The sequence below is a fragment of the Cyprinodon tularosa genome, unplaced genomic scaffold (genome assembly GCF_016077235.1).
Source record: "Cyprinodon tularosa strain WSP-4 unplaced genomic scaffold, ASM1607723v1 ctg331, whole genome shotgun sequence".
Taxonomy (NCBI): Eukaryota; Metazoa; Chordata; class Actinopteri; order Cyprinodontiformes; family Cyprinodontidae; genus Cyprinodon; species Cyprinodon tularosa.
Window position 1 is genome coordinate 391,958 of NW_024039043.1, and position 19,626 is coordinate 411,583.

The 19,626-nt window shown below is 37.6% G+C and overlaps 1 protein-coding gene across 1 annotated transcript in view; it reads right to left on the minus strand.

The window, feature by feature from the left end:
- Positions 1-441: 441 nt before the first annotated feature.
- The window catches only part of LOC119789100 (protein bicaudal C homolog 1-like), an 87,363-nt gene continuing 68,178 nt past the window's right edge, over positions 442-19,626 (minus strand). Inside the window, exons 8-21 of the mRNA XM_038293871.1 lie at positions 18,231-18,482; positions 16,581-16,712; positions 14,108-14,312; positions 9,041-9,202; positions 8,750-8,922; positions 8,530-8,662; positions 7,432-7,585; positions 6,912-7,071; positions 6,789-6,828; positions 6,533-6,687; positions 5,254-5,410; positions 4,875-5,038; positions 3,866-3,965; positions 442-1,743 (exon numbers count right to left, since the gene is read on the minus strand). Of these exons, the coding sequence (XP_038149799.1) occupies positions 1,616-1,743; positions 3,866-3,965; positions 4,875-5,038; positions 5,254-5,410; positions 6,533-6,687; positions 6,789-6,828; positions 6,912-7,071; positions 7,432-7,585; positions 8,530-8,662; positions 8,750-8,922; positions 9,041-9,202; positions 14,108-14,312; positions 16,581-16,712; positions 18,231-18,482 (2,115 nt within the window). The 3' untranslated portion in view covers positions 442-1,615. The remainder of the gene's footprint in view (positions 1,744-3,865; positions 3,966-4,874; positions 5,039-5,253; positions 5,411-6,532; positions 6,688-6,788; positions 6,829-6,911; positions 7,072-7,431; positions 7,586-8,529; positions 8,663-8,749; positions 8,923-9,040; positions 9,203-14,107; positions 14,313-16,580; positions 16,713-18,230; positions 18,483-19,626) is intronic.

Consider the following 19,626-nt stretch of genomic DNA (forward strand, 5'->3'; position numbering starts at 1 on the left):
CTCAAATTCTGGATACAAGTAATAGCGAGTAGAGATTTAAAGGGCATCACAAATAATGGATGAGACATGCACTATGAGACAATCAGGGCTTTTAAGGCTTAGTTTGACCGCCTCATGTCTCTGCTGCTGGGTAATGGCACAGCCATATTATGGCTCCACAGATTTAAGGGCAGAAAAAAAATTATAAGATACAATAAATGCAAAAACACATTAAAATCAATAAAACTCGTCACAAAAATATAAAAATACATATGTAAACTGATTAACAACAAACATTCCACTCATTTGCCTAAACTAGTAATAATAACATTAAATCATAATGAAAGAATACAAAAGAGCTTCGCCTTGATATAAACAGACAAAAAGGATTCCTTCCGACACACTACGGACAGCTAGAGGTTAAAGGCCACTGTTATTTTCTTTGGTTTATTTTGCTTTAAGAATTTAAGAAGCAAGGTTGTGAGCAGTTGGTGTTGAGGGCTAAAGCTAACAACTGGTCTGAAAGTGATTGAGAACAAACAGAAGTAAAATGATTTTAGAAAACTTCAACCAATCGCTATGTCTGCATCGGGTGGTTATGGAGCCACCAATAATCATCAAGTGTCAAACATGTACTGATAAAGGAACATGTGGCATCTTTTTAGAGTAACTGATATAAAAGGAAGATTATCGTAGCAGATCAGGCAAATGCAACTTTATTCATTTTAACAGTGCTTTACTTTTATATCACGCGTTTACTCGAACCTGAAATGCCTTACATTTTTTTTCTGCTCTCAGTACGTGGGAAGATTATAAATGGCGCACCGCCTTCAGCATTCATTTCCTATCATTCATTTCCTATTAGGCTTCAGCGTAATCAGCCATCGTATGCAAATATGATAACGGTGTAACAAGCTTCAGCTACAAGACCTATCATCTCGATTTATAGTAAACCAAGATCGTAAATCATCTTCTGAATGTCATATATCAGTTGCTTAAAGATTCTTAACAGAACCTTGCTTCATGAATCAAAACTAGTTCTTTAAAGCAGACGGAGTCACTGCTTGGGTGTGGAGACCTACTTCATTTGGAGGAGTCTTAATCTCACTGGCTAAGTGCTTCCTTGCATTTATTTTTTGGTACAAAATGCATCTGTGCTTTCATTCTATAGAAAAAAACAAACAAACTATAGATTATATTCCTTCATTGTAAAGAGTAAGGCTCCGACAGGCAAAAATCTAGTAATAAAGTGCATATCACTGATACAATCGCATAATACGAATGCAGGTAGTATCAATCGGTAAAAGGATTATACTAATCATTCTGCCTGTTCCCTTTATGAAAAACCTGGAGACAAATACTGGACAGTACCCTTCTTTTGAACCATACTGTTAGCATCCCTTTAGGAATGCTTTAGATAGAGTTGCTGTAAGGAGTTAACACTGAAAAAATCCCTTATTTTTAGTTGGCACTTCAGGTAAAACTATGGCTTAAAAAAACAAAATAAAAAAAAACAGACTTCGTTTTGCATATTAACGCAAAAGTTTACAAGAATGAAGTAGGAGTACACAACTGCAGGAACTTGTGCACCAATGAAAAACACAGTCTTTACGGATGGTTTCCGGGGAAACGACGTCTACCATCGGCCGCTGACACTAGCCATGTCTGCATGAAACTGGCGGGAAAGTCGGCCGCTAGCTCCCCCTTCCAAGAAGGAGGACCTGATGGGTGGCTCGAAAAGCTTCCTGCGGTTCTTGTTTAGTTCTGAAAAAAAAAAAGCACAACCACAAAATTTCAACACATGCAAAGGTGATAAAGGCTCCATCCCAGACATGGGCATCCCCTTTTCTAAGTGCTGCTTCGGGAATTGTAGCAAATCAAAGTGGATAAATAAACACAGCCAAGAGGATTGTTGACAATTTTCCTAAACCTCCACTGATCAACAGCGACAAGAAAATAAGATTCAAATCACCACAGAATGGCTCAGACCAACAAAAGCTGTCTTTGTGGTCATCTAGATTTATGTTAGAATAAGACAAAAAATGTACAACAGACTAAGCTGGCATCTATAGCTTGTTCATTTGATAGCAGAGTTCTGTTGCTGCCAGCATAAACCTCCACTTTGATTCCTGGAGACAGGCAACTTGCGGCAGCAGCCCTTTTTACTGGCAGGGGAGCAGGAATTTTAAACCCTTTTTAAGAAGGAAAATACAAAAAGGATAAGACAGACAGAATCATGCATATTTCAGTTTTAAAGACCTAGAAATAGTCAGTTGAGATGAAAGCTGACCAGTACTTGGCATCAAAACCAGATTTGGCCTTTAGAAAACTGCACCCCTAATAATCAGATCAGGCGTCGATATTTCCCCTTACCACCTCACCCTGGATCGACTTGGAATTTAGTGCACTGAACTCTCACAGAATCTCCAGCTGCTACAGCCTCCAAAAATGATGTCAGTAGTGAAGTCCGACACCCACCACTTTCACATTATACCGAGTGTAAATCAGCAACAATCGAGCAGCAGTAGCTAAATCAGCAAAATTATCTAACTTTGTAATCATTCTTTTTCTTATTTTGGAAAACGAGGTAAATCCAGATAATCTGCAGAGATGTAAGTGTTCTGTCTCTCTCTCTTTCTAACAAACACAGCATATATGCAGCATATTGTCCTACTCTGAACAATGAATAATTTGATGACAAAAAACTGATTAGACTCCTGCGCATGCACAAGGAAGAATGTATTACTCTCAAAAAATGACAGAAAATCAAACAATATGAAGGTTGTTCCTTCTCCTCAAATTGGACAATTTTTTTTGATTCTGAAATAACTATTTTGTGTATGAATTAAGCCTTGGGATATGGTGCACAGAACAGTTTGAAGTGTGCAACGGAAAACTGCAAGTCATCTTTCATCTGACTAGCAAAGAAGTTTCTAATAGATGTTTATTTGGAGTTATCTGACTGGGAAATAATTACCACTAGGGATAAAGCAATTATTCGGATTAATTGTGATTAATCGATTACTGAAATAATCATTAACAAATTTAGTAAAGGATTACTCATCAACTGGAGCATAGAGATTGTAAAATGTGCCTTTAGCTGACAGAGCAACCCACCTTGAGCAGCAATTATACCAAAATTGTACAAAAAAAGTACACATTTTGCATTTAAGATAAAAAAAAAAAAAAAAAAAAATATATATATATATATATATATATATATATATATTTCATTTTTATTTTTTTTGTCTGTCAATATGCTCCATCCAGAATTCCTCAAGTGGAAAAGTTTTAGTTTCATCTGGTTTAATGTTGTAAAAAATCTTTTGCTATCTGATTATTAATCAAATAATCGCAAATATAATCGACAGATTAATTGATTCGCAAAATAATCGTTAGCTACAGCCCTGATTACTACATTTGTAGTTTTTTCAGAGATGCAGCAAAAGACAGATCTCTAACTGGTCTGTTTTTGACTGAATGATTTCTTTGTTTTACAGAAAATGTCTAGATAGGGATTTTAGTTTTTGATTTAGGAAATAAAATAGGAAAGCTATTATTTTGATTTGTCTTCTTAAAGAGGGATAGCAGAGCAACGAGCTGTATGTCAGAGCTCATCTCCATCACGTCTTTAGAGCTATGATCTACTCAGGTTTTTCGTAAAAATATAGGAAACAGTACCGTACTTTGATTATCAGGGGGGACTAAGGACATAAGGCTTCAGGTGGCATTAGATGAACACCAAGAAAAAGAACAAACTGATACTGAAGTGTGTCTCTTTGCACTGAACTGCTTCTTACGACAATGTTTTCCCCATGTGCCTTTAAAGGGCAGCTAATAATTCCATAAAACACAAAACAGATACCATCCTCTTCTTTATTTATACCTGAAATAGCAAGTAGCATTTTCCTGCGGGCACCAAATGTAGTGATTCCTAGTTCCTTCAGGTCCTGGTCTGTGAGAGTCAGGAATGTCTGGAGATCGATCTGAAGAAGAAAAAAAAGAAATAAGGATTTATTAGAACAATAATATAGAATATTATTTATTTATTTAATAGACTTTAAAGACAATAGTTAAAATTAGAAATATTGCAACTTAAGTAAAACCTTAAATTATAGAAATATTTTAAAGAATTATTTGACCAACATTTTTTTTTTTTTTTTTTTGGCATGTTATTGTGGAATACTGAAATAATAACAGCTTTCTTTCACGCATCTCCAAATTTGACAGGCACTGGTAGAAACAAAATGCAAAATGTGGTTAACCTCTTTCCTAATATTTCTTCTGGGTTGTCCTATTGTCATCAACTTCACCCTTCATCCTTGAGAATCTTGGGATTTGGACCCAACTTAAATATGCAATAAAGTGTAATGATAGGATTATTTTTCTGAGAAATATTTATATGTATAATTCTTTACTTTAACATTAAAAGTTCTTTCTTCAGTGTTTTTATTGCTTAATTAATGGATCAAGTTAAAATTCAGCTTTAACATTTCTCAACATGTCATTAGTGTTTGTTTCAGTAGGAGATGAGTTTCACATTAAACTGTTCAAACAAAGATGTTAAGAGCTGATTTTAACAGAATAAAATACTTAACAGTGAAAATAAAATTAGTGATTTAAACAAATAAAGACCTTATAATAAAATAAATAAGACGACTGTCACGGCCTTCCATGTTCTAAAACCAAAACAACAAAGACATTACATCCACTTAATCATCCATTGCTTACCACTTAAATTTTACATATGGATAAGTCACACGAGGTGCACAGGAGGTCATTACTGAAGTTTTTTAAAAAGGTTTTTCCTCCTAAAACCACAGTGTGGCCAAAGCTTTGAAAGAAAAGGATTGATAGAAAATTAATAGAACAGAGGAGGTGCACCAACTCTCTACCTCCTGCTGCTGGAAGATGTCGGTGTACTTCCCTAAACCCAGTTTGCTGAAGAGCTCAGGAAGGTCTGAGCCTTTCAGGGAAGAATTCAGGTTGCAGCCGTTGCTGCCAGTTACTGAGGAGATCGAGTCCATGTAGTTGCTGCTGCTGAGGTAATGCTCTGCAACTGCACAACCAAGAATGAGAGCAACCAATCAGAAACCAATACGTTTAAACAAAATTATTATTATTATTTTTCTTATATATTATTAATCATTTTAATTACTATTCAATTTAAATTCTTAACAAACCTTACTAAAATAGAACATTTCTATCTTAAAGTTACAAATCAGAAGCAGAAAAAGTTAACAGTATGAAGTAAAGAGGGTTTTAAACTCAGACCAGATTTGTTTTGCTTTCTCTTCGGACTGCTGACAGCAGAGGGGAACTCTGTGTGGTTCGGCAGCCCGTTCCCGTTTCTTTCCCTCCAGTTATCTGAGTCACTGCCACTCCCCACGCCTTCTCTGCTGCCGGATCGAGACAAAGACAGCGGAGAACCCTAAAACGTAACAACATGAAAGGAGAACCAAAACATTAAGGGTGTCACTCAAAATATAAATAAAAAGGGTTAGAATACAGAGTAAAACAAAACAGAAAAAGGTCAAATTTAAATGAAACTGCATAGCCTTAAAAGGTCTAAAAAGATTTTTGATTTGATAATTTTCTAAGTCTGAGTCTTTTTTTTTACTTATTCTTTTTGTAAAACATATCTTTTCATTATTACATCACCTTTTAAAACTTTGTTCAACTTATTGAATTTTTTTGGTTTAAAAATGGTTAAATGCAAACTAATAAAAAAAGAAAAGCAAACAAAAAATGTAATTTACAGCTTTTTGGGTGTGTAGATCAATTTGTATTTGGGACAGATTTAAAATGATCTATTCCAAGTTTTTGTTTCACCAGCTTCCTTAAAACCAGCTTCAGCACAAAGTTTGGTTTGTAATTTATAATGAAAATAAATTAAAAAAAATACCTGTTTTACACACAAAGATATATAAAAAGTGATGTAAAAATCTAGAAAATGTTGCTTTGAAATGTATGGAATATAAAATGTACCTCTGTAGGAATCTTGTCCATTACAACTGACAAGATGTAGAATTTTATTTTATTTAATATTAATTTATTTATGAAAATGTTGATCTTTTATTGTAGAGACTCAATCTTACAATAAAAACTTAGGGAGAAAAAAAACATAATATCTTATATATAAATATAATAATTCAGTTAGAAAAAAGCATTCCTGTTCATAAATAAAAAAAAAAAACTATTCCTTACTTATTAAATACTTTAAAGACTCCTATACACATAAAACATAAGGCAGTCTTGTCACTTTTAGTTTTAATTGACTGATTAACGAGCAAGATGTTTATTTTATTACGTAATTCACTGTGAGACAATAGCAACAAGCCTAAAAGTTAATTTGGTAGTTTGTCTTTAATGTGAAAAATTTCTATTCTAACTTAATCTGCAGCAAACATTATTATGATATTTCTCCAAAGCTTAAAATGTTGTAAATATGGGATGATGCTACTAATAAAACCTGAGTTTAATCTAAAGTTTCCATACATCTTTATCACGCTGCCAATACTTGTGTCTGGGATGGTTAATGTTGGCTGTGTACCTCATAAGTGGTGCTCATGCTGGGTTTATATGAGACGTGATTGGCCCTCCGCAGCTCCTTGATGGTCTCAGCTGGCATGGATTTGGAAAAGCCCAGACCGCTCCAAGTGTTTGTTGGGGTTCGTACCTCTGTCACCACAGGCTTCTTTAACATTGCTATGAAGAACCACATCAAACATAATACAGTTGAAGATAAAAAAATTGTGATTTGATATGCAAAAAACAATATTATGGTACATAATGCAGGATAAACTGACCTTTGGTTGCCAACAGCTTTTTCTGTTCGTAGTCAAATGCCTAAAGGAAGCAGATCACAGTTTGATCTGCTTATGTCTCAGCACAGCTAAACACCATTTCTCCCGTTTTTTTTTAATGTATACCTGCATGTTGGCAAAAGAGGTCTGTGGTGCCAGTCTGATCCTCTCTCTCTCATTCTGCTGTGCTGCCCGTTCAGCTGCCCGCTCGCTCCCCGGCGCCCTCTTATCTGCCACAGGCCCGTCCGATGAGCTGGACTCAGCGTCCGACAGGAGACAGTCAGAACTGGTGGAATTACAAAGAAAACAATACAACAGTTTTCATTTGTTACTGTATGTGCATCTCATCTTCTCCTGAAGTTTGAAGATGTTGCTATGTGGATGCAGTTGGCTCTCCCAGTGACAATCCTGTCCAGATTAGTGTGCAACATGGCCCATGTGGCAGCCAACACCTTAAGTGGCTAAATCCTTGTTACTCTGCGGGAATAACTAACCATCTGTCATTTATGTAGCAACATCTTGACTTAATTAAAACAAAATCTGTAGATTTGTGTTTAATTTCAGCCAGATACCATTTTATCCCAATGAAAAACCTGCGAGGCAATGCCAAAGGAAGAAAGGCTTTGAATGATTTTAATAGACATACTGTAGATGGGAGTTCTTGGTGCCCTGCAGGAGCTCGACAGCCTGTCGCTTCCCAGATGACGTCTTGCATGAAGCCAGCATCTGTTTCAGTTCACTCCCATTGGCTGAATGAGAGGGGCTCCTCGGCATGCCCACTTCCACAAATGTGTCTGAGCCTGAAGGGAAACAAAAACATTCGGCCAAAATTAGGGAGAAAAAAAGCAAAACATGAAGAAACAGCTAAAATATTAGAGGACTGTGCATTCACCAAGCCACCCTATGTGTCTCACATATGTGTTAACATCTTAGTCAGATTCAGGATTAATTAAAAACACAGCAGCTGAGACGATGATGACTTCCATATGTTACACATATGAAATGAACCTGCTCTATGCAACACCATGTGTTTGCATACTTGTAAACCATTTGACTTGCATTATTTCTCCAAGCTCAGACAATCCACAATGCAGGGGTGAGACGGACGGCCCAAGCCCATCCAAACATATCATGGGACACAGGAGGAGGTGAAAGAAAGTGGGGGGAAGTTTAGCAGTACGCACCAGGAAGGCGAGGTTCAAGCGGCTCAGAAAGCGGTTAGGAAAACCGAGCCGCGTGAGAGTGAACCTTTAAGGGCAGAACCTCACAGGAGGAAATGAAGGTCCTTTCTGAACCGCTAGGAGAGCAGCAGTTAATCAGTCTCCAGTGAAAAGAAATGCAGTGAACAAGGTCGGATGGACATTATAGAGGAAAAGGACGTTAGCTTTACACATTTCCCTCAGTGTGGTTTTCAGAGCAACATAAATCTAAAGTGGAAAACTGTGATTTGGACATTTATGTTTGGCTATGGTGGCTGGATTCCAGCAAAGAGGAGTCGAAAATTTTAACTGCTCAAAATTTCAGTCCAACCAAGGTCATGAAAACATATAAATCACCCTACTGCGCTAAACATATATAATGGTGGAATGGGAACAGGGCAAAATGTCATGAATGAGAGGCAAATTATTTAAACAAAACAAACAGCATGAAGATGCATTAATGAATAAACTTTCCATAATTTTGGTGTTGTGATCATTTTGCACGCTTTTAGCTCGGGACTGTTGTATTTCTGTTTGAGGAATACCTTCATCTGGGTTGGATTTGCTTGACAGTGGCTCTGAAGGGTTGTGTCCGCTGGCCTCCTGGGCCGAGTCGCATGGCGTTGGACTTAAAACCGTTTCTGTGAGCGATGCTGGTGCTAATCTCCCATAAGGATGCTACACAAGGAGAGAGGACGACACAAAAATATAATAAATTATTTGTACAAAAGTGTAAATGTTGAATAAATAAGAAACAAGGCCAACCTTGACATGTCCATTAAGAGCGCATTCAGGGACCCCGTTTGGCTGCTTGTCTATAGGGGCTAGGCCCGGCGGAGGAGATGGTGTGCTGTGTGTGTAACTCTGCACTCCTGACATTAGGATGCTGCTTAGAGTGGCCTGAGCTGCAGGATGCAGCACTAGCTGTGACGTGAAGCCTGTAAGGAAAGATGAGAGAAACCGACTAGTTTGTAAATTTGGATGATCAACAGATTAAAAACTAAACTAAAGCAAAACCTCAAGAAAAAGTATTCAAAGGTAGCTCTTTATACAAACTTTGGGTGCTGGTGAGCGAGCTAGGCCACATAGAGGGGGGTGGGGTGGGAGTGTTTGGGTTGGGTGTCTGCAGCGGGCTCAGAGCTGAGTTTAAACTGTTCAAAACGGTGTTTGGAGTAGGAGATGTGGGGAGGGAATGGGGTGCTGTTGCACCTAAGAAACCTGTGGAGATCAGAGAGAAATGGAGAAAAAAAAAGTGAACAGATCAGTGGTGATCTTGTAAAAGTGCAGAGCCATATTTCCAGCTAATCATACGGTACGGTGAGGCCCTCAGAAAACAAGCTCGGTTTTCAAGCTATTTTACTGGAATTCCATCAAACTGCAACCAGACAGCAAATGAGAGGAAGGATTTCTTACATTTCTCCAAGGTTGTGGAAACAAAAGCATATATTCAGTGTATCCTCGTACCCAATAAACCCATGTTACTGAAAGCACCAACGATATGGAGCCTGGCGTTTTAACCCAAACACAGTGTATGAAAACAGAAAGAAACAGGTCTGTGGCTTTCATAAGGAGCTACTTTGGCTCCAGGAATAAGACCTGGGATTCTTCTGGCAGGCGGGCCTGTAATCTGAGGAAGAGAAGCATGTAGCAATTACTAAAGGCCAGGATGTGGCCATCCACAGCATAACCCCCGGGCCCCTGGGTTCAAATGAAACAGCAAAAAAAATGACCAATGTAGTGGGTTTCCCTTCACCAATTTACACATTTAAGCGAGCAAAGGAACCTTTTAACTAGCCACACACTTTATATCTTAATAATGATCAGTGAAAGTGCTGAATATGAGAAACTCTGACAAATAAATGGCAACAAAAATCTATATTGCTGACAGAACCTGCTTCCAATGAGACAAATACAAACATCTCACCTCTTTAGAACACAATATAAAACTACTGAATAGATTTTAAATTGTTTTTATTGATGGAAAATCATTTAAAAATCCTTTTTATTTTCAATAACCAGATGAAACCTAATTGAAAGATTAGATTTTCAGGTTCATCCAAACCTTTTCTGATTATTGACCAGGTTACCACAACAACAGCTTTCTTTGATAATTGATTGATAGATTGATTGACATATTGATCTCACAGTGGAGAAAGTTACTCTTTACATAAGCTGAAATAATCAAAGAAGAAGAATGTGCAAAAGAAAGAAAAAGGTGCATGGAATATATACAGTATATACAGTGTGTCCACATATGACAGCTTTTTTCTACTAGGATCATTATACCGTGTTATTGCACAGGGTGTTTAACCGAGTATTTATATGGATGGATATTTATATCTATATATATATTCATAGCACTGGATGTCAAATATAGAGAAACTGTTATTGCACAGGTTATCATATGGTAAATTGCACATTATCCATTGCACATGGTATTGCAGTTGTAGTATCGCATTGTAGAGTGTGGTTGCAGCAGGGATTAAGACCTGCCTTCAATCATTGATATGGGAACTGGTATGGAGGAGCGTTGTTTTGAGGTGAATAATTCATTCTTGGTAAGAACAAAAAGTATGTTCTGTGTAGCAAAGCTGTTTCCTTAATAGGGAACGCTCAACATATTAGAGCCTTGTTGCTCTTTCTGACCCTTTATCTTCAGGAGATGTATATTGACAAAAAATTATGTATGGTGAAAATAATAATAAAGTTTGAAGAAAACCTCATCAAAGATCAACGTTCTTCCAAGAAATAAATGTTCGTTTGGAGAATGAAAAACATGAATCAGGAAGAAAGTCACACAAAAGACATCCTGCACTGCAAATCCTTGAATCCTGAGCATCCTGCTTTAATAAAATCTAATTGTAGAGATAATGTGAATGTCTGGATCAAATTTTTAAAAGCGAAATTCCTAAATAATTTATTGGACATCTAAGATTACAGTCTGATGTTTTTGATTTTTTGTAAAGGGATACTAGAGAGATTTTTTTTTTCTTACAGTCCAACTGAGCCTAAAGCTATTGCATTATTTCCCTAATTTTCTTATGAATAAATACATTTCAAGAGCTTAATTAAAACCTTTGCTTGCTGCAGATGGAACTTTAAAAATCAAGTTTCTCACATTGTCATGGTCTTGTTTCTGTTGTGCTTTACTTTGCTCTATGTTTCCTAGTTTTATTGGTTTAATTCCTGTTTTGTTGTAATTTCTAGATTTATGTTAGTTCTCATGTTTTTCTGTTGTCCTCTGTTGACCTCTTGTGTGTGTGTTCCTTTCCCCTTGGCTCCCTCGTTGTCTCCTCTCACACCTGCTCCTCATCTGCTCGTTAGCCCTGCCTTTGTCTCAGTCAGCTATATATTCTCTCCCTCTGCTGCAACTCCTTGTTGGTTCTTTGTCTTTGCTGTCTTCCCATGTTGTTGTCTACCTACCTCGTCTCTCCCTGGCTCCTCATGTTTGGTTTCCCCAGATGTCTCCATATTTCTGGTTTGCTTAACGTTATTAGTTGGATTTTTGGATTCCTGCCTTTGTTACTGTTTTTTCACCATTAAAACTGCAAGACATCTCCTCAGCCTCTCTGCCTCTGCATCTGGGTCCTCAAACCTCAACCAAACCCTTACACACATGAATAACAAAAAACAAATTTATTTTATGAGATACAAAAATTAAAACCTTTTTTGAAGAAAAAATTAACATACTTAAATGAAACGTGCTTTATTGGTAAAAAAAAAAAAGGCAAAATATAGAACGACTATTAAAAAAAGGGAATAGAAAACAAGTTAAACTATAGATCCAAAACCAGCTACAAAATTCTGATCTGTGTATCTTTAATATATGACATAAATAACACCAATAAGACCACATCTTCAAAATCTTACACCACAGACTTACACCACAAATGGACCAGGATATTACAGTCTCAGTTACTTAAAGATTAACTCCTTTTCTAAGAGCCAAAGGCATTGAATTAGCTGCATTGTGATCAAAACCCAAAGCATGTTTTACATCAGTACCCACTGCTTGCAAACACATGCAAAATGCTTTGCAAAATGGTAAACACTTGCTGCACACGGATCACAATGGTGGGTATCAGTGGCTAAACACAATGACTCAAAATCTATTGCACTTTTGTCTGATGAATGAGGAAACCAATATAAGCCAGTTAAAGAAGCTGTAGAAGGTCAAGGTTTAGCAAGGAAATAGCGGAAAGCAGAGCAGAAGACAAAGAGAACATGTAAAAAAGGTGGTCTTTGAGGGGGGTCGTGGATGTAAATTTGAATAATTTAATAAATGGCGTCAGCATTTAATAGATGACATCAGCATCTCCGCTAACCGTGTCCTCAAACGTAATATAGGCTGTGCATTAAAGAAGTGTACAGAGTGCCTTTTGAGTGAAACTCAAAAAGTGTTAAAGAATAAAGATTTCCCCGTGAACTGGTTTTTCATTTTATCTTTTAAATTTGCATTCTTTTGTGTGTGTAAAGATTTTTTTCCAGTTGGATTCAATGAACCAACTCCACAAATACATTTTTGGATGAAATGAGTTTCTTTTTGGCCAAAAGGAGAAGGAGAGGCAGAAATTAGATGAGTCAATGTGTCATTGTCGCTGCTCCCGGTCAGCGCTGTGGTAACATCCCACTCTCTGCAGCCATAATCATGCTAAAGCTGGACCATGTGGCAGGACCTGGAAAACACTGTGTATTATGTTTTGTAAGTTTCTGCCGCGCAGCCTAGGTGAGGGAATCGTTCCTTTTAAATGAGAATTTTATCAATGTTTGCCCTCCACATAATCCCCTCTTTTGAACCTGCTAAAAGGAGTTTTCCTCTTCTTGGTGGTAGAAGGTTTATAATAGGCAATCTTACAACAGAGAAAACCTCCTGGAGGCGATGGAATTGGCTAGTGAGGGGATAGGTGTGAAGACATGCCAAGCCTGGATCCGACATGCTAGGGGCTTTTTCTCTCCCCGTTTGGCCAAGGAGGATGTGGCCTGTGATGTGGATGCGGTTCTGTGGCCTGACCAAGCGAGAAGACACAACGATGTGGCCAAATGACATATTGCAAATACTGTTTGCTCATGATGAACTTCTTTCTTTGATTTTATTATTTTTCATACAGCATTTTTAATTTTACTTTATGTCTCTATAGCCCTTTGGTACTCTTCTGAGTGTTTTGCCTTACTTTTGAGTATTAGTTTTCTCAATTTTTTATTTTGAGCTTTAAGTATTAGCTTTTTTTTCACGTTTTAATGTTATATTATCTATAGAACTATTCTAGTTAAACTGAATCCTTGTTTTTCCTTCTTTGGTTTTTATTTTTTACTTGAAGAATTTTGTGTTTTGATTTTGCCTTAAGCCTGTTATTAATTATTGTCCATTATTTTTGCCATATTAATTTGATGTGTTTACCTTTTTCAGTTATCTTCTAGTCTATTTCTTTTGCATATTTCTTGGTGTTTTCCTCTGGTTATGTCTTTACTTTCATGAGTGATTATTTCAATATTATTGGAGAGGTTCTCTTGTGTGTTTTACATTATGTTTCCCCATAACAATTTTTTCCTGAGGCAAAGCCTCCAACTAATTAGTAGATTTCATTCACCTTAGTGGTTTTTCATTTAGTTTCTTGGCAATTGAGAAATATAGATATAATCTAAGTTGAAAAGTTCTTAAAGTGAACAGAGCTGTTTATCGCCTCAAACATATGCTGATGCTAATTCTGCTTGAGCAAGAAAACCTGCGCTCCTGCTATTTTGTGATTGTTTGTGGGTCAAATATGAATGGATGGCAAGAAATTTAGAGGAACAGCACCATAAAATGTCATGTGGATTCTGATGGTATCTGTGTGTGCATAAAAGCCACCTGTAGAGAAGGATTCTGCAGAAAGCATCAAGATCACAGTTTGAAGACATCTGTAAAGCCATAGGTCATTTAGCTGAATGCAGACAAGAAGTAGAACTGATTTATGAGGAGACTTATCATACGGTCAGGAAATTTCTACACTGTGTAACTCATAAAAGAAAGACATCGTATTTCTTTAAAAAGATTTATATTTTCTGCATCATGGAAAAAAAAACATCTGGAATGCCACCAGAAGAAAATAAGAAAATAAAAAAGAATTTGGATAGGATTGTTACCCAGATTACTCAGCCCCAGGCCAGCTGAGGTCAGGATGTCCAGGCCGACAGGGCAAATGAGGGATGGCGATGGACCATTATTGGGGGGATTCAGTGCCAGGGAGGGTGAAGAGGAGGACACCCCATTGCTTTCAAGACCCAAGAGGAATTTCCGAGCTTCGTACATGTTGACAGCATTTCTTTCCACACTCTTCACGATGACCGACTAGGAGAGAAAGCAGAAGATCAAAAATAGTCTGGAAAAATAAAAAAAATAGTAAAAAAAGAAGGAAAGGAGCAAAGGATGAGGGGAAGTGAGGGCATGAGAAAAAAAAAGATCATTTGGAGGAGTGAGGGAAAGATAGGACAGGGAATGTTGGCAGAAAAGATAGGGAGTCCGAGGGAGACTAAGGGGGGAGACAACAAGAAATAGGAGGAAGGAAGAGGGAATTAAGAGCAGATTAGAAGGATAAACATTAAGGGAGTGTGGGAGAGACATGGGAGCAATGTTCGAGAGAAGGCATTTTTACATCAGCTGCTAAAAATCTATCGCCTATCTATTTTTCTGATATAAGAAAATTTGGAAATAACTGAAGTTCTCAATGTCAGATAAAATGAAAACATTTTATCTCCAAAAATTGCTGCATTACTGGAAACCCCGCCCAATTTTAAATATTAAAATAACCTAGACACAGTGTTCGCTGACTTTGACTGTTTTGAGCGCTTGAAAAATGATTCCCAAACACAATCCCCCTCCGTCTATTTAATAAACCTGCCCAGGCACCAGGAGCCCTGAAAGTGCAGCCCACACTTAAGCAGACCTTTAAGGGGACTGCAATCACCTTGTTAAAATACTTAAGTGAAGGGTTCCTGTGTGGGTATGCCCTGGGTCACCGTTTACCCTGGCACCTCTGCAACAGTCCCTGCAGATCTGTCTGCTCTGGGCAAGGAGCCCTACCTCAGGGCACCGCAAAGAGCCTCGTCAGTACTTTAGCTAGGTGCTGAAATATCATTAGAAATATTAAACGTTGTTGAGAGGCGGAAGGTGAGTAAGACTAAAGGCATTTTTTAAATCTAAAGCAGGTGGTGATTGTTTTAACAGACAATAAATCACAGTGTGGAATAAAGTTATTGCAAAAGAGCCCAACATGCTGTTATAATGTATAAAAAAATTGTCAATTTAGACAAAAAAAAAGGTCAAAATAAGCTGGTCTACTCTTATGCAGAAGAACTGAGAAAGAACATGAACAAACTTCTCATCAATCAGGTGGAACATGCTTGGCAGCCTGTTTGCAAAGGAGACAGCTGGCTCCAATTCCCTGCAGTGGCAGATGTCTGTTTGCCAGAGCTCTTCCCACTATTGCTACTTGGTTCCAGTTTTTGCTCTTTTCAGCTCTATTAAACAATAATAAAATGCAGCAAGGCAATTTTATTTATTTATTTTGATGCCACATTGTGACAGCTGGTGGAAAGTAGTATGAAAATGCCACAGTGGCTTTTTGTTTCTCTGCCTCTGCTCAACATTGCATGAGATCAAATGTGACATAAGCTGCCTTTTTCCCATAGGGAAAACTAATATAAACTAATAGAGGCTGCCCTCTCGTTATTAAAGTTTCCTTGTATGTGACTTACGTAGATGTAAATGATCAAACTTATGTAATCTAATAATTATAATTATTATTCTCTAAAAATAAAAATAAACCAGTTTTTTAATGAATGGTTCACGAAAAACTGCCTTTTAATTATTAAGATACATAATATATCCTAAAGGAGAGTAATAATATAGAGAGTAACAATATAAGGCGAAACATAAAAAAATATATTATGTTTCAGAGTTTCGTGAGAACTAAAATGCAGAGGTAAGCACAATTATGAAACATCAAAGTGCGTCAAAATAAATTAATAAATAAAAAAGGCACGCCAGGGTGCTAAATTTCTTTGATCAGATGGGCACATCCATAAAACTTAAGCAGACCATGAAATCCCTGTAAAATCATAATGAACTAATACACAAAATTAACATTTACCTCTGCTTTACATTGAATTTTCATCCACACAACATGTGCTGGTTGGATATTTTCTCGTTTTTTTTTTTGGAGAGCTTTAATAAATCCAATAAATATTTGCATATGAATAGCCCATTAGACCTGAAATACTTCAACAACCATTCCATGGTCAAAGTTATTTGTCTTCTTTTTTTGCCCAATATAATGCTTGGTTTGAACTTCAGGATTCATCCTTACCGACTTGAACTGTCTAAATGCATAAAGTTGTGGTCAGGTTATCCACAGTTTGGTTTGTCAATAAGAAATCAAACAAGTGTGTTAATAAAGTAATACATTTAGAATATAGGTAATCAGACACAATTATTTTTTTTAGCACAATGGAAAGTGCAGCTCTGAGGAGTCCCACAATGTAATCAAAAAGCTAGCAAGATTATAGAGCCAAATAGCTAAAGATAATCTTTTTGGAGGGATAATGTGTTGTGCCATACCTTGCTGGGCTGCTTTGGCTTCGGTTTTATGCTGATGAAGACATCCAGTTGCTCTATTAGTGCTGTAATGCACTGAGGTTCCACCTCAATGTCCTCTTTGATGTCAAACATTAACACTAAAGGCAAGCAGCCCTGTGAAAGAAAACAAGAAAACAAGACATAACCAACTGCAATAGATTCTGCTACACTGTGAGCATCACTGCTTAACACTATACTTGTTGTCTATAACCTTTTTGGGTACATAAATTATACACGTTCTCAAAACTGCAGTAAACGTTCCTTTATAATCTACCATTTATAGGCCGATATACCCATGTCGTTAAATATGAGTTTCATGGCTGGATTCGATGCTTCATAGCCTGCGGGAAATTCCGACAACGTAAATCTCTTCTGCACGATCACTACCACAAGCACCACAGAGATTTGTATTTTGGGCTCACAACTGGACAGCTCTCTAACTGAGTGTGGGTGTAATTAGCAGCAGTCTATAGAGGCAGGTTGGCTCTGACAGGGCCCTCAAACTTGAACTGTAATCTACTGTCTGGCCGAGAGGCAGTAATCTATATAGGCCAAAATCACAAAGCCATTGGACTGTGGGTAGCAGTCCTTTCCTTTTCTGCTGTGTTTACTTTCCCTTTTTATCCTCTATGTGCCATTAGTCCTCTATATTGATCTTCTCTATGCTCATACTTTCTTATATGACCCATCCACTGTTAAGGAACTGAAAGAAAAGATGTGTCGTCTTGTGTGTTCTTAGAAACAACGCCGCCACTGTCTAAGCATCTATGGGACCAACAGGGAGACCACATAGAAAGACATGCACTTTTTCCGAATGGTTACATCAAATTACGGATTCCTAAGCAACAACGAGAAGCTTACAAAAGGTTTACAACAGAGAAGTCCTGACTGGTTTAGCAGAAGCTCAAGCCACTAGTGATTAAACAGCCATTACATTTACACTTTTGTGAAACAGACTTCTTATTATGCTCTAAAGTTATTATTGGGAAGAGTAGACTTAGTGGTTGTGGGCAACAAGACATAAATGGCCACTGAGCATTTTTAACAACATGAAAAAAATCACGAGGTGCTACTTTTGATCCAATACAAGAATGGTAACAGAGCATTTCTGAAGGGGAAATATGCGGATGAATTCCAACCGCAAGCAGGCCAAACCTTTATCATTAACTCCAATTAGAAAAATATGCATATGAACACAACAGGAAGCCCAGAAGCCAAAATCAGCTAGACAGGGTCCATTCTGCATGCAGGTATGTGGTTAAAACAAACAACACTATCTAACTGTCAAAAATCGTTTTCCATTTTGGAATATTTCAGCAGAGAAAGGAGAGGCAAGCAAACCTCTCTCAAGGTTATTCGGGATCCCTGAGGCAATCATGGTTCAACCCCCACCCCACCCGCCCAAACTCCTAACTCCATTTAAAAACCACGCATCACTCAGCTCACCCTGATAATGTAAATGAGACAGAGGCATCTATTATAGCTACCACAAAGTCGAAGGAATCTGTGTATGTAAGGAATATGCTACCACTAGCATCTCTAAACCACAAAACAAAGTTTAGTTTGAACTAATCAATTTCAACAATTGGATTGGATGTCAGCAGAAAAAAAAAATACAAAGAAAGAACTTACCATAAGATACTGCCGTGCTAGGCAAACAGATTCGATGGTGCCCTGAATGTAGACTGTGGATTTTTTCTGGGGGCCATTGGGGTCGGGGAAGTGGATCTGGGCTCCCGTTCTCTGGGTTATGTGTTTGATATTGCTGCCGTTGCGTCCCTTCATGAAAAGGTGGTGTTGGGGTGCAATGTCCAAGTGGGTGGTGATGGAGATGGTGCTCGCTAGACTTCCAGCCAGGTGTTCCAGCAACAGAGCAGTACCTCTCTGGGGAAATAGGGATGGAAATGTCAGCAACACAAGGAACCTTAATTATTTCTGATAATATGGAAGGTCCCGTAGAAACATTTCAACTCCTCATGTTTGTTGTAGGTATGATGTGCTTTCAGTCTATACTTTATAGGGTGTTATAATGGGTTTAATATCAGTATTTCAATTCAAAAGTGACTGCTATTACATTTTTCAAGCTTTTATTTCTCTTAATGTTAATAAATTGGGCTTAAAGGTAATGGGAAATTTAAACTAAACTTCTAAAAATCCCAATGACATAATTTTAATAATATCATATTGTTAATAGGTAGTAATCAAATAATACCTCATCAGTATATTGATAGTCTTGTAAAAAAAAAATTTTTTTGCTCTAGCAGTTAAGCCAAAAAACACAACACCACTTAGTAACTCCTAGAAAAAGAATTTAAAAAAATCAAACACTTACAGTTAAGTCGACTTATTCTTTGGTGGCTCTATTCTCTGTCTCCCTGCAAGCCATTTTCAATGCTTAACAGGAATCTACACACTGTAGCCAGCAAATGAATACAACCCAAAGTGATTTTGGCTACCCCTGAACTGTTCTCCGAGGGTCTTGCACTACCACACAACATAGCTTACATATTCTTGCAATACTTTCTAACCTCCATCTGGCATGCGCCCCAAACCCTAAAACCCAACCCATCAGACCTACCCTGAAGTCAGGGATTATCCTTGAATACACTTCCATTTTTTGCACTGCGAACAATATAATGCTTGTAGGTCTGTTGTGCAGAAAATAAAAAATGAGCCAGAGGATAGAAATAAATGAACAAAGGATAGACATTTAGGGAAGGCTGAGATATTGCTGTAAACCTAGCAAAAAATGTTGCTGGGTATAGCTGACCATGTTTCCAGCCTTATGATATCCTTTTCATAATATCATAAGACTGCTGGTTGGATGTAAGACAGAGGTACTTTGTAGAAGCCTGCAGAGAGAATGAGCAGGAAGGAAGAATGAAAGTGGGAGGATTAGAGGAGCATGCCAAGCAGAAGAGAGCGGCAGTGGCGGAGTGGTGAGGGAAGGTGACTGTGGTCAGTGTCCCTGCTGGAGGAAGGACTACGAAACAGTGCTTCTAGAGGTAAATTTAAATGGCTTTTTTAA